The sequence below is a fragment of the Nicotiana attenuata genome, unplaced genomic scaffold (assembly GCF_001879085.1).
Source record: "Nicotiana attenuata strain UT unplaced genomic scaffold, NIATTr2, whole genome shotgun sequence".
Taxonomy (NCBI): Eukaryota; Viridiplantae; Streptophyta; class Magnoliopsida; order Solanales; family Solanaceae; genus Nicotiana; species Nicotiana attenuata.
Genome location: NW_017670432.1, coordinates 342,575 through 357,280, shown reverse-complemented (window position 1 = coordinate 357,280; position 14,706 = coordinate 342,575). Strand labels below are relative to the sequence as shown.

The following is a 14,706-nucleotide window of genomic DNA, read 5'->3' as shown; positions in this document are numbered from 1 at the left end:
ATGTGTCTTAGTTTGACTAAGCACAAAGTTTAAGAAATTATGAAAAGCTTTTAAATTTTACAGTTTTACACTAAAGATGTGTGTAATGTATTAAATATGAAATGTGGAAATTTAGAGTTAAAGAGTTGCTAAATATAAAAAGAGAATTAATTTTTGAAACAGACTAAAAAAAGAAAGCAACACACATAACTAAATAGAGTAAAATGCTTCTAAAAATAAACTTAAGCTTGCTTTTCTACTTTTTTCATTTCTCCAATAAATCTTTTCTTTAGATCTCAATAAATGACAAGGCCACAAGGGTTTTTGCCCAAACCTCAAGCTAGCAAAAACCCTACGTCTCCTTCAACCACCTCAACAATGGCATCCGCCGGCGGCAAACGCATTTCTCTGACCAAATCAAACAGCAGCAACAAAAACGACGGCATAATCTCTAGGGTTTCTCGCTCATCTATAGTGATCAAAGGAAAGCAAGCAGCTAGTGATGCCACGTATGTAGGCAAAAAACTTGCTAAAAGCACTGGAAAAGCTGCGTGGATCGTCGCGACTACGTTTTTGGTTCTGGGTTTGCCTTTAATTATAGTGATGGATCGTGAACAACAGCTCAATGAAATTGATCTTCAACAAGCTAGCCTTCTAGGTGCTCCCCCTTCTGCTGCAATTGCACCTCAGAAATAAATGATTTAATTTAAATTTGTGGGTTTTTTTCTTTGTGTTATGTAACATTTAGTGATGGGTTTGTGATTGAATAGTATGGTTATTTGATGTTTGTGCTGCCTCTTTTTACTAAATTGATTTTATCAATTGAAATATTTTTAGACTGATAGCTGTGAACACCTAATTTTTGCATTTCTTTAATCCTACTGAAGAGTCCAATTTTCATTGAACTACAGCTCAATGATCTTGGTTTGCAGCAAGCTAGCCTTCTTGGTGCTCCCCACCCCAGAAATAAATGATTTCTAATTAAGTTTGTGGGGTTTTTTTTCCTTTGTTTTATGTAACATTTTAGTGATGAGTTTGTGATTGAATAGTATGATTATTTGATGAAATCATGAAAAATATTTAGACGGGCAGCTGTGAACACCTAATTTTTGCATCTCTTTAATCCTCCTAAATAGTTCAGCAGCTCATTGATCTTGATCTTCAGCAAGCTAGCCTTCGTGGTGCTCCCCTGCTCTTGCAGAACCTTAGAAATGAATGATTTAGTTTAAATTTGTTGGTTAGGTTTTGTTTTATGTAACGTCTTAGTGATGGGTTTGTGGTTGGATTGCATAATTTATAGAATAGTTTGTGTTTTTAGGTGTTTGTGCCTCCTTTGCTGAATTGATTTTATCATAGTGATGGACCGTGAACAGCAGCTCGATAACTTGATCTTCAGCAGGCTAGCCTTCTAATTGCTTTGTTTCGTCAAAGAAATAATCTCTCATTGAATTTAAGTGCTTTTCATTAAATCTATGTTATGTGCACTGACAGTTTAAAAATATTTACACACTTAGGTCACTTAAAAGGTAATTGAAACTAACTGCATTAATAGCATCGATTGCTAATCATCAATAAATGGTAAGCAACATTTTATGACAAGTTAAATTGTTTTTTGATTTGTTTGCTTTGATGTTGTGACTGTGGCTTTGTTTGTGCGAATATAATTGTTATGTAGAGCACAATCCTAGTTGACTCTTTGCAACAAAAGGAAATATATGGCGAAATAGTGAGGAGTAACGGCTGAAGATAAATCAATTGTATAGTATGTTTCTCTCTTCGAGAACACTCTGTCATTTTTCTTCTTCCAGAAATTGAATAGAGATGCAAAAGCTCTAAAGGGTTGTTGTGTAGCAAGCACATAATCCTCACTTAACTGCCCATGGATTTTAGGGTTTAGGGAAACTAAGTAAAAGATTTGTGCTTTTTTTTGTAGATCAGAGATTTGTTGTTTATTTTTGGGATTTATTTCCTTTTTCCTCTGAAAAATACAGCTGATTTTGATAGAACTTTATGGGTTGTTTTGATGTTTTTCTGATGCGTCTTAGTACAAAGAATTGGTTCTTTCTGAACGAGAGCTCTGTTTGAAGCTTAACCTCCTATATGTTCCCTGGTTATGTCCTTTGACAAAATTGCAATGTATGAAGCATGTCGTCTTGCCTTAACACTTTGCTGCTAGCCTGCTACCCATTGTATCACTTTAAAATGCTTCAGGTGGTGACAGGGCAATAAGTATATGTAAGTTATGTGGTCGTCACAAACATAATGTAAAGAAACTTGAAGTCTCTTTATTGCCTGTTATTGGTTTCAGTTTCCCCCCTCTCCCTTTGGTCAAAGATTAGCTGATTTGTGTTTCTTGCATTGGGTGTACGGCGTCTGTATTAAACCTTATTGAAGGGTGTTCGTTGTATCGTTTTACAAGCAAGGCCGTGCCAAGAAATAGAAACCTTCACTGGTTGATTCCTCAGTAATCAAGCTAAGTGCTTTCACTGGTTTGTTGCTTCTCCTGGCTCACATGAATTTAAGATCTTCTTATATGTCTATTATTAGAAGTTATTATTGGGAGCCTGATCAATTTTCTCAGGCATGGTTTGGTAATTTGCTAATTTGGATGTTGTGGTTGTAAGTCGTCATCCGCTTTGTGATCTTAGTTTGGCCAAATGAAAATATGGATTCAGTGTTTGAGCCAATTCTAGGCTATATTCAATCAAATAGGTGGCCGTATCAAACGTTGTCTAGATTAACATTGACCCCCAATAATAGTTGCGGTGTCTACCTTTGAGACAACAACAACAACAACAACCCAGTGGATTCTCACGAGTGGGGTCTAGGGAGGGTAGGGTGTACGCAATCTTACCCTACCCTGGGAGGCACAAAAGCTGTTTCCTATAGACTCTCAGCTAAAGAAGGTGTCTATCTTTGAGAAACAAGAATAAATGGATAGTCATTCTCAACTCGATTAAGGGTTGGTTCCTTCTGAACAAAGTGAAAGTTTATGCTGTTTGTGTAGATCTGTAATTTGTTATACTAAGTTTCTGGGATTTCTTCCTTTTGTTTTTTTTCTGGAGAAGTACTGTGGATTTTGATAGAAATTGATCAGCTTTTATTTGACACTAGTTATTTTGAAGCTTTCTTGATCTGTAGCATTAGTACAAAGTGTTCGTTCTTTCTGAATGAGATCTCCTTCTGAATCTTCACTTCAAAAATAAAATGTGAAGGCCTAGTAATATCCTTGGACAGAATAGTCATGTATGCAGCAGTTTGTCTTGCATTAATACTTTGTGTGTAGCTATCGTGTTTTTTGTCATTCTTTGTTTAAGCTCTAAGAAGGGGAGCCTTGGCGTAACTGGTAAAGTTGCCTCCATGTTATCTGGAGGTCATGGATTCGAGCTGTGGAAATAGTCTCTTGCAGAAATGCAGGGTAATACTGCATGAAATAAACCCTTGTGGTCTGATCCTTCCCCTGACCCCGTACATAGTGGGAGCTTAGTACACCGGGTTGCCCCTTCTTGTTTCAGTTCTAATAATTGCTAGATGGTGATTTTGCTGCATTAGGAAGTTTTGCAGCTGCCTGAAATTAGAAATTTTCTCATTCATTATTGTTGGTGAATATTGTTCGAGGAGTATCTGACATATGTTTTGGATGTATGGCTTCTAACCTTAATGAACTCCCATGTGTGACCTAGGTTTAATCTCGGGAGAGACAGAAAATTAGGTAATATTCCTATATGTCTAAGCTTTAGTCGGTAAAGTTACTTATTGGCTATGCTGGTGCGAGATAGCATGCCTGTCCAATCGAACAATTGAGGTACGCATAAGCTATCACGGACAATAAACATGGTCAAAAAGGGGTCTTATTGAATCCATTTTATCGAAAAATAATACCGTGTGATTCGTAAAAGCAATCTTTTACACATATATAATTGTTCATTTTTTTTGAAATAATTTTAAGCTCAAGTAGCGACAAAAGTTGTTCAAAAAATCATTTCAGGTTGCATATTTGATTTTCTAGGTGGTGTCATTGCATTTTTTTTAAAATTCCCTTAGAGGTCTGGTTCTGTTGTTCTGGGTGTTTGGTAACTAAATATATAAGATCACATTTTGAGCACTAAAATGTAATTAAGATTGTCAAGTACTTATTAGAAAAACAACAAACGATTATGCCTTGAAAACGTGTGCCGTCATAGTTTAACGTTGTAGTAATCAAATGGCAAACTGCTTGTGGATGACAAATCACCACACCAATGTGTGGTATTTTTTATTTTTGAAATTCTCTTATTTGAATTCCGGACTCTACCACAATACGACGGTATGACGCTATTACATGTTTGCTCTATTTGCAAAGTACAATTTTTTAATGATGGGAATTCAATTGAACCCCCTCTCGCCCCCTCTCTTTCCAACCATTTTGGCACGACGTGCTTCAAACATAATGTAAGTTGCTAAGGGGTCGGGGTGTTATATAGTACAATATTAAGAAACCTAACATGTATGAGACAACTTGTATAAAAGGACATAATATTTCATTAATAGAGCAAAGTACAAGCAATCGTACCATCATTGAAACAAAGAAAAAAGAAAAGAAAAAAAGTACACACTAATCATAAGAATTTAAATTTCATGTTATTGTCACACACGACTCATGATAGTATATATCCGGAGATAATTCACCTACGAAGAACTAGATGAGTTATCTGCATTCTCTGGAGGAGCTTGTGACGAAGATGAAGCTCCATTCTCTAGTTGCTTTAAATGATTGTCCAAACCAAAGACAATACCATTTAACCAAGCTTCATACTTGGTTATATCATCGGCATTCAATTGGTCAATGGATTGCCGCTGATCTATTTGTCTAGTCTCATTCAACTGGTCAAATAAAAGCATTTGTTGGGAAGCAATTTTTTCTCTTGTTTTAAACTCTTTAAGCCTATCGCAACTTTGGTTTACTTTGTTATGTAAATGCAGCAACAAGTTGTGTAGTATAATCTAATTCTATATTTGGATTCTCAAAACGATCTAAAACTATATTAGCCGTTGGGTGAAAAAGTGAAAATAGATTACCACTTGGTGAAGAAAGAATTATTCCTATATCGGCGCCACTTTCCCTAACAAGTTTACCTGTTTTCATATATAAGCCCGATCGACGCTTTGAGAATGTAGCATAGCGGTGGTCTTCCCTTTCTATTTTTACTAACGGAACTTTTTGACGCCCTGCAGTCTTCTTCTCTGCAGTCTCCTCCTTCTTCTCCTCCTCCTCCATTGCGATCTTCTTCTCCTTCGTCTTCTCCTCCTCCTCCATTGCAGTCTTCTTCTCTGCAGTCTCCTCCTCCTTCTCCTCCATTGCAATCTTCTTCTCCGCCTCCATTGCTAAAATAAAATACTCCCTCCGTTCCAATTTATGTGTACCTGTTTGACTGGGCACGGAATTTAAAAGAAAATGAAGACTTTTGGAATTTGTGGTCCTAAACAAGTTAAAAAGGGGCCCAGAGTATTTGTATGGATATAAAAGCTTCTCATTAAGGGTAGAATCGTAAGTTTAAACTAAATTGTTTCCAAATTTAGAAATGAGTCATTCTTTTTGGAACGGATCAAAAAGGAAATAGGTTGACATAAACTGGAACGGAGGGAGTAAAATTTATTACTCAATTGTTTTCAATAAAAGTGGTTTACAGAAAAAGATAATATCATGGGTATTTATATACGCATGTTGAGAAGTTATTTGTAATAGTAATTGAATTTTAGCCAATTATTAAACTAGAAAGTAATCTTTTTCATATTTGAAAATATAGTAAACAATTTAAATTGGTTTGATACTTAGATATGATTTACACGTCAGTAACATCAACTGAATCTGAAATTTTAAGTTAAAGAGGTAGCTGGTTTAATATACTTATTTAAATCTGCCAAGTAACAATTAGTAACAATTATGAACATAAATTGATAGAACATTAGTTACTTACCAAAGACTTTCAAACCTTTATAGTAACTAAATCAAATTATTTACTTGCATAAATAGAAATAAATTTACCATTTAACTTCAAAAGAAAAATATATTAATATATATAATGTTATAAATAGAATTTTATTTATGGTGAATGTCTATATTTAGAGAGATTCTAGAATTTATTACTTGGTGGCTAAGTCACCCTCTCCCTATAAATAGAGGGTTCTATTCTATTGTAATTCATCCCAAATCAATAAGAATTCTCTCTCTCTACTCTTCTCTGTAATACTCTTCTTCTTCATTTATTGTTTTATAACACGTTATCAGCACGAGACTCTAACCAATTGAGTAGAAGCTTTGGGGTTGATCATAATGATTGTCAATTGTTATATGAATTTCCTTCATGATTAAATTCTGGATTTAAGGTAAGTATATTACCGTATTTTTCTCTTTTATTCTATACTTTGATTTTATATACAAGCAAAGACAACAAAGTTTGATTATAGCTCTAATGGAGTTTGTAAGAAATTATAACCACCTGAAGTGGTAAAAGTTTCTATGTCTTGCCATGATCAAATTCATGTATGATTATGGGCACAAAAAGTGAAAACCCGTCCCATTGAATTTGCTACATTCTCATTCCCTTAAGAGAATATGATAGCAGTATGTGATAAGTCTGAAAGAAGACAAAATTATTACTATGAATGTAATGGATATGGACGTGGCAATAGACGAAATTATAATCGTCATCATTTGTGAGAACAATAAGAATTCTCTCTCCCTACTTTTCTCTGCAATATCTTCTTCTTCATTTATTGTTTTATAACACGTTATCAGCACGCGACTCTAACCAATTGAGTAGAAGCTTTGGGGTTGATCATAATGATTGTCAATTGTTATATGAATTTATCAATGGATGTGGACGTGGCAATAGACGAAATTATAATCGTCATCATTGTGGTAATGAGAATAATAAGGATTCTCAAAATAATCCCCCACTTGTGAAAATATTTGTCATCGATTTGACATGAGATTTTATAAAGCACATATAGATGATTATGGTCTATTCATGATGTGAATGTGACAACATCTGATTTAAGAATACATATTCATTTTTGGAAGAATATGAGCGTGCTAGTGGTATATACCACACTCACCTCTAGAAGGAGGTTTGAGATGATATAAGAAAATAATATCATTATTATGGCATGAATGGTCATTGGTCACGTACCTATTGTACGCCAAAATATTTTGGCATTGTGATTGTTAAAAGACAACGGTAATGCAAGAAACAGATCTTGCATATAATTTTGACCATAACCATAATGGTATAACTTTCTCTTTAAAAGAGATATTCACCATATGGGTGTTGATGAATATGTGGTACTACAAAATTAATTGAGAGCTCTAGAAGAGCCAATTATACTATTTTGGAGAAAATTGATTATCAATAAGACGTTGTGTTGTAGTAAGTCTCAAAGAAACTTATTGAGTTTCTAAAGTATTCGCGAAAGCGGTTGGTCATACTGAGACTATAAATAAATGAAAGATTTAATATCTTTTATTACTACAACTTGTAGCGGGGTAATATACATGTGAAAAGCTACCCGCTTTATTCTCCAATTTATACTACATAAATAAAAGAATACCACAATGAAGTGGATATTATTGATATAAAAACCCATATCATAATAAACTTGGAGTTTATTCATAATTGCACACATCATGGTGTAAACCTGAAGTTTATCAATATTGATAATTTATCCAGTTGGCATAATTGGTTTAGCCATGTTAACTCAAGTATGATGTGCAAAAATAAAAGAGAATTCACATGGGTAAATATTAAAGAACTAGAAAGTTCTTTACGAATTCTCTTACATTGCATGTTCTCATTAATTAACATACCAACTAAGATTGGGATTGAATCCCATAAATGCTGGAAATATCAAAGGTGAATATGGGCCCATTCACCTGCCATGTATACCACATAAGATGCATCTATGAAATGGTTACATGTGCGATTATTATTAACCCGCAACATGGTGTTTGCGAGGTAACTTGCTCAATAATTTGACTTAGAGCATAATTTCTAGATTTTTTATTCAAGATTGTTCATCTTGACAAGTTGGTCTACATCACAACTGGTTTAGCAAAATGATTTATTGAGTGCCTCCACTTAATAGCTAAACAATTGCTTATGAGAACAAAGTTTTGTATATCAGTTTGATATACGTTATATACGAAAGTGTATTATTTTCTCCCCTTACAAGTGGTTCATGGTCCGGAACCAAATAATTCCCTTATTATTATTGATGTGCGGTGTAATTTTGATTAACACCATAACGCACAAAGATGGGTTCTCAAAGTTGAGGAAACAAGTTAGTTTTTCTAACATGAGGGGGAGACATGATAAACAGTTGAGAAAATGTTACGTGGAATGAATTATCACTTGTACATCTAGATCCTCGAATAAGATAATATGAACTTGAAGTTCATAAAAGGATAATTCATGCGCAATTTATTGCAAAGTATGCTAGACGCATTTGCTGACCTAAAGAAAGTAACTATATTCTCATTGCAAGCGCTCCTATTAAGTCCTATAAGGACAAAGTCTATAGTACGCTTAAAGCATATAGACAAATCGGTTTCAAATAAACTTCTTGAAAAGAAGATGAGCAAATGAGCTAAATGATCATAACAAAAGGAGGCAAGTGATCTAGAAGATCACATGACATAACACTTCATAAAATCTCATGAGAGATTCAGGTACCTGAATATATTAATGAAGAGATCTCTATGTTATGTCTTTATGAAAAATAAGGAGGTTGAAACCGGTATAAAATGTTCGCCGACGACATCTATGATAACGCTAAATATATATATGAGGATCTTAAGTCTGAAGAAACAATTCAAGTAGAATTGGTTTCATATGAAAGACATGTAGTTCTGAATATGTAGTTCAAACACTTGAAAGTATAAAGTCAATGACATGTGCAATCAATTTTCGATATCTTATATGTCTAGTATGACATGAAAACTTGATATGCATCTAAAGTCTATTATATGACTTAACTTGTATGACAATCCATGAAGGATTTAAGTTGCTTGAAGCATATACAATTCTTGATCTTGAAGTACCACTTCCTCAATGCAATTTGTGCACAAATGTATCTTGCTATAACTATATGCATGATAATATGATAGCAAGAGTTTCACCTCTATGTGAAGACATTGAACTGAAAATTCCAACAAGATCATATGAAGACAATCCATCTTTATCAAGAATGATGATTTCAAGGTGCAATATATTCATTCAAGTTAATATGGCTGATTTGTTTAACAAATATCTACCAAAGATCTTTTGAAGATGGTGCACAAGATTGGAATGCAAATGCTTAAGGATGTGAATTGATGCTCTCATCAGGGGGAGTTAATACGCGTTGTACTCTTTTTCCCTTACAAGGTTTTGTCCCACTGGGTTTTCCTTGCAAGGTTTTTAACGAGGCAACCAAAAGGCGTATTGTTAGATATGTGTACTTTTTTTCCTTTTCTAGAATTTTTTCCCATTGGGTTTTATTTTAGTTAAGGTTTTAACGAGGCACATTATCTGTTGAATAGACATTCAAGGGGGAGTGTTATAAATAGAATTTTATTTATGGTGAATGTCTATATTTAGAGAGATTCTAGAATTTATTACTTGGTGGCTAAGTCACCCTCTCCCTATAAATAGAGGGTTCTATTCTATTGTAATTCATCCCAAATGAATAAGAATTCTCTCTCTCTACTCTTCTCTGTAAAACTCTTCTTCTTCATTTATTGTTTTATAACATATAAAAATTAATAGCAATAGTGAAAATCAAGCATTCAACTTAATATTAACTAGATCCGAAATTTAACTTGAATTAGAAAATATTTTAATGTGCTTACCAAAGTAAATGTGAATGTAATTAGAAGAGAATTTTTTAGATTTTATGATTTTAGAATTTTAGAAATGCATTAACATCAATAGAAAATTTTTGACACTTAACTTAAAACGGAAAATGTCAAATATAACAAGGATCAACACAAAAATGCATATCACAAAATTCTTAAACTTGTGAAAGACTTAAGGAAAATTTATTGTATCAACAATGCAAAATATGATGAAATGTCAATACTATTTTTCCTTCATAAAAGATATAATAAGATAGTAAATCACATGTCAAATAAAATATCAAAGGTAAATAATAGATTGACTATATTATTAACGGCAATTTTTCTTGTTTGTCATATTTATCTAATAACTAATTGGGAAATCGCATTAACCAATTGTAGCATCACATTACCAATAGTATTTTATAGAGGTCAATTAATAATCTAGTTCAAATAAAATTATCGAATTAAATGGTGAATTTAATTATTTTCTACATCAATCGGAACTAAAAAGTTAAAGTTCCTTTTATGGTGATTGATAATTATAAAGACGTCGTAATTATAGGAATTAATAGATATCCCTAGTCTAATTAGAAAAAAAATTGCAAATTTTGTGCAAACATGTTAATTTATTAGATCTAGAAATCATATTAAATCATAAAAGAGACTTGAGTAAATTCTTTGTCTTACAAAGAACTCAGATCTATAAATTAATCTAAAAGAAATATGAAAAGCTAAAGAAGAGACCTGTCCATATGTATATATGAATATATAAATATAATTGCATGCGCACCTGAGATTAAACAGAAATTTGACCTATCGGATTGCAAAGAGGGAAAAAGGCAAGATTTATTGTATCTTCTTATCATCGCTCCCATAACTACAAGTATGAATGGCAACCTGAAATCAAGTAAATATAATTTAAAATAAGTAAAACTTGAAAATCAACATAAATAAATATATAAAACTTTTCAAAGGAACCGATGAGGATATAAATCGTCAAATTTATACAATAATTTTACATTCTTGAATAATGTGAAAGAAAAAGTATATATAATATCAACGTTATTCTCTTAAATAATGTGATTTTAGTTTATATAGGAAGAAGTAACTTTTATAGTTACAGATATACAGCTAATCAATGACCAATTCGCTGACAGCTGTATATATATAGTATTGGAAAGAAGTTAACGCAATGTATCTAATACCGGATTACAAAAGAATTCGCATATTTATGTGGTTTATATTGATATTTTTAGTTGACTTGTGAAGTGACACCGTAAATACGGTAGTAGTTGTGCATGGCTGTAGATGACGTCATTCAATTTATGAATTAATTCTTTTCTAATAGTCGAATACAAAGAATATTTTAAATGTTATAAATAAAGTGAATGTATATGGATGTTGTGATGACCCAAAGGGTCATCTTTTATTTTAGAATCCGATTTGATTTTTCGAGGCCTTAAAAACCTTATTTTATCTCTCCTTGATTTGCGTGCGCAGTCCGAGCGTGTATCCTGAAAGCCTTTATGTGAAAATCTAAGAAAAGATGATTTTTGGCTTAAAAAGATAATTTTAGTTGACTTCGGTCAATATTTTGGGTAAACGGACCCGGACCCGTGTACCAACGGTCTCGGAGGGTCCGCAGTAAAATATGGGACCTGGGCGTATGCCCTGAATCAAATTCCGAGGTCCCTAGCCCGAGAAATGAATTTTTGAAGAAAATTGATAAGATTGAAAATGCAATAACGTAAATGATTTGATCTTGTTGATATCGAGCCCGTATCTTGGTTCAGGAGCCTGATACAGGTCTGTTATAATATTTAAGCCTTATCTGTGAAATTTGGTAAAAAAAAGGAAGTGATTTGACGTGATTCGGATCTTTGGTTGAGAAAATAGGAAGTTTGAAACTATCTTGAAAATTTCATGTGTTTTGGTGTTGAATTCATAGTTCTAGGTGTTTTGGCGATTTGATCGCATGAGCAAGTTTTTATGATATTTTAAGACTTATGTGCATGTTTAGTTTGGAGCCCGAGGGCTCGGGTAAGTTTGGGATAGGCTATGGAGAGTTGCAGGCCTTAAGGATGGACTTAAGGAAAATTTTCTGGTATGTTGCAGGCCTGCAGAGTTCGCACTTGCGAAGGTATTTCGCATTTGCGATCGGAAGGCTGGGAAGGGGATATTCGCATTTGCGAAGTTCATTGTCGGAATTGCGACTGGAATAGAGGCCGCATTTGCGATGCCAGCAGGCCAGGCCAAGCTTCGCATTTGCGAAGTAATGTCCGCATTTGCGAGTTCGCACTTGCGAATCTGTGATCGCAAATGCGATAACTGCGACTGTTCAAAGCAGTTTTTGGACGGAATTTTTCATTCATTCTCCTATTTTTCAAAACCTAAACTTCAAGAGGCGATTTTTCAAAGATCATTTCTTCCCCAAATCATAAGTAAATGATTCTTAACTCATTTCTTTCGATCTATTTCATCTTTTTACAAGATTTTATCCTAGAATCTAGGGATTTTCATGGTTGAATTGGGTGTTTTTGGGTAGAACTTAGGAATTTCGAAATTTGAGGGTTCGGACCTCAAATTAAGGTCGAATTCCAAAACCAGTTGTACTTGTATATTTGGGCTCGGGGGGTGAATGAGTAATAGAGTTTTGGTCCGATATTCGAGTTCTGACCAAGTGGGCCCGGGGTCGATTTTTGACTTCTTGGGAAAAATATTGGGAAATCTATAATTATGCATTGAAATTGGTTTCTTTAGCGTTTATTGATGTTAAGTTATATATGGCTAGATACGAGTGGATTGGTGGAGGAATCGAGAGGTAAAGCGGTATTCGAGCTGTGAATTACCCTTGGCTTGAGGTAAGTGTTTGGTCTAACCTTGACTTGAGGGATTAGGGATCCCCGATTTGCTTGCTATGTGAAATACCATGTGTGTGGCGTATAGGTGTGGTGACGAGCACCTATGCGTCACTAAATTACTTGTTTAGCATGTTCCCTTGCCCGTTTTCCCTTTATATTGCTCTCATGTCTTATGTGCTACTTGCTTATTGATGCTTCCATGTCTAATTGCTTCTTGTTAAATGTTGCTTCTCTATTGGTGTTGTTAATTGTTCCATTATATCACACTGTTGGTTTATTGGTGCTTCATGGTACACTTTGGTTGGTCTCGCTGTGTAGTTTTAACATGGTGAAGTTTCATAATTGTAGGGATTTTCCATTGTGCTGGTTTGAGGTATAAGTGTTGTGGAGGATTTGGGTTAACTTGTGAAACACTTGTCTTTGTTTTGTGGTTGGTGCTGATATATGTATTGGGATCGGGGTGCACGCCGCAACATGAGGAATAAGGGTGAATGTAATTGTCTGGTGGGATCTGGTTGCACGCCATAACAAGGATAAACAAGGGTGGACATGTGTGATAGGATTGCACGCCGCAACAGAAGGAATAAGGGTAATATATTGAGGAGTTATAAGGGTGGACTGGTGGGATCGGATTGCACGCCGCAACAAGGAGTAATAAGGGCGAATATTTATACTGTTAGTGATTATATGGTGGGATCAGGATGGGCGCCGCATCAATTGTTGTTTATGTATTCATTTCTGCTGAGGTTCATTTGTGGTGTTGAAACTCCCTTAAGGATTGGTTATAGGTGTGTATTGGTAGAACGACTGGGTTCCGTATTTATTTAATGCAAGTTACTGTTATATTTCATTCTGTATTTCCTTTCTGTTTTAGTATAAACTGTTGCAGGTTATACATGTTGTTATGCCCCGCCGTAGCCTCGTCACTACTTCGTCGATGTAAGGTTCGGCACTTACCAGTATATGGAGTCGGTTGTACTGATACCGCACTCTGCACTTTCTATGCAGATTTTGGAGCTAGTGGCTGATCGAGAGGTTGGTTGCTATTACTGCATTCAGGAGACCCAAGGTAGTTCTGCAGGCATCCGCAGGCCCTGGCGTCCCCTCCTATCTTTACTTCATTTATGTTTTGCTTTCTCCGAGACAGGTGTACTTTCTTTCAAACCATTACTTGTGTATTCTTAGACTATTTGTGAGTTGTGACACCAGTTTCTCGGTGGTATTTACTTTTGTTTTCGTTAATAGTATAAGGGTAATTAGTTAAATCATGCACTCTTGCTTTTATTTCCGCTAATTTAGTTTTGTTAAACTTTAATTATGAAAAGGAGAAAGGAAAAAGGTGAAATATTCTGTAACATTAGCTTCCCTAGCGAGTGCTATGTTAGGCGCCATCACTGTCCCGAAGGTAGGAAATTTGCATCGTGACAAATGTTCATTTAATCCATCCATACATTCTGTACAATATACTACTTGGATAGATGCACCTATTAATTCCTAGGACGTATCTAGTTAGTTTTGGGTGTATCTTGTATAGTATAAATAGGACATTCTTTTTCCATGGAAGAATACACAAGAAACACATTTGAATAAGATAACTTCTAAATTCTCCTCATATAGATCTTGTCTCTATTACTATATTATTGTTCTACTTTGCTCTCATTTCTTAACACGTTAACAACACGATTATTCTAACCAATTGAAATATTTACTTCAACCGGAATATGAAAACTTCACAGTCTTCAGTTGGCCGTATGAACAATAAAAGGAGAAATATGTCTTCTGGATAGTGCTACGACGCACACCATAAAGAGATAAGAGATATTTCTCTTATTTAATTATAATAGAAGCCAATATCATAACAATACCAGGTAGTACAAAATTAATTGAGGGTTATGAAAGAGCGACTATATAACTACCAGGATGAACTATATTGGTTGTTAATGATGCATTATATTGTAGTAGGTCTCAAATAAACTTGTTGAGTTTCAAAGATATTCGCCAAAATGGCTA

At 34.4% G+C, this 14,706-nt stretch overlaps 1 protein-coding gene across 1 annotated transcript; it reads left to right on the top strand.

Moving 5' to 3' along the window:
* Positions 1-259: 259 nt before the first annotated feature.
* Positions 260-884, top strand: LOC109239305 (mitochondrial import receptor subunit TOM9-2-like). The gene has a single exon (XM_019405851.1). The coding sequence runs from the start codon at positions 283-285 to the stop codon at positions 673-675; it is 393 nt and encodes a 130-aa protein (XP_019261396.1). The 5' UTR covers positions 260-282; the 3' UTR covers positions 676-884.
* The last annotated feature ends 13,822 nt before the right edge of the window (positions 885-14,706 follow it).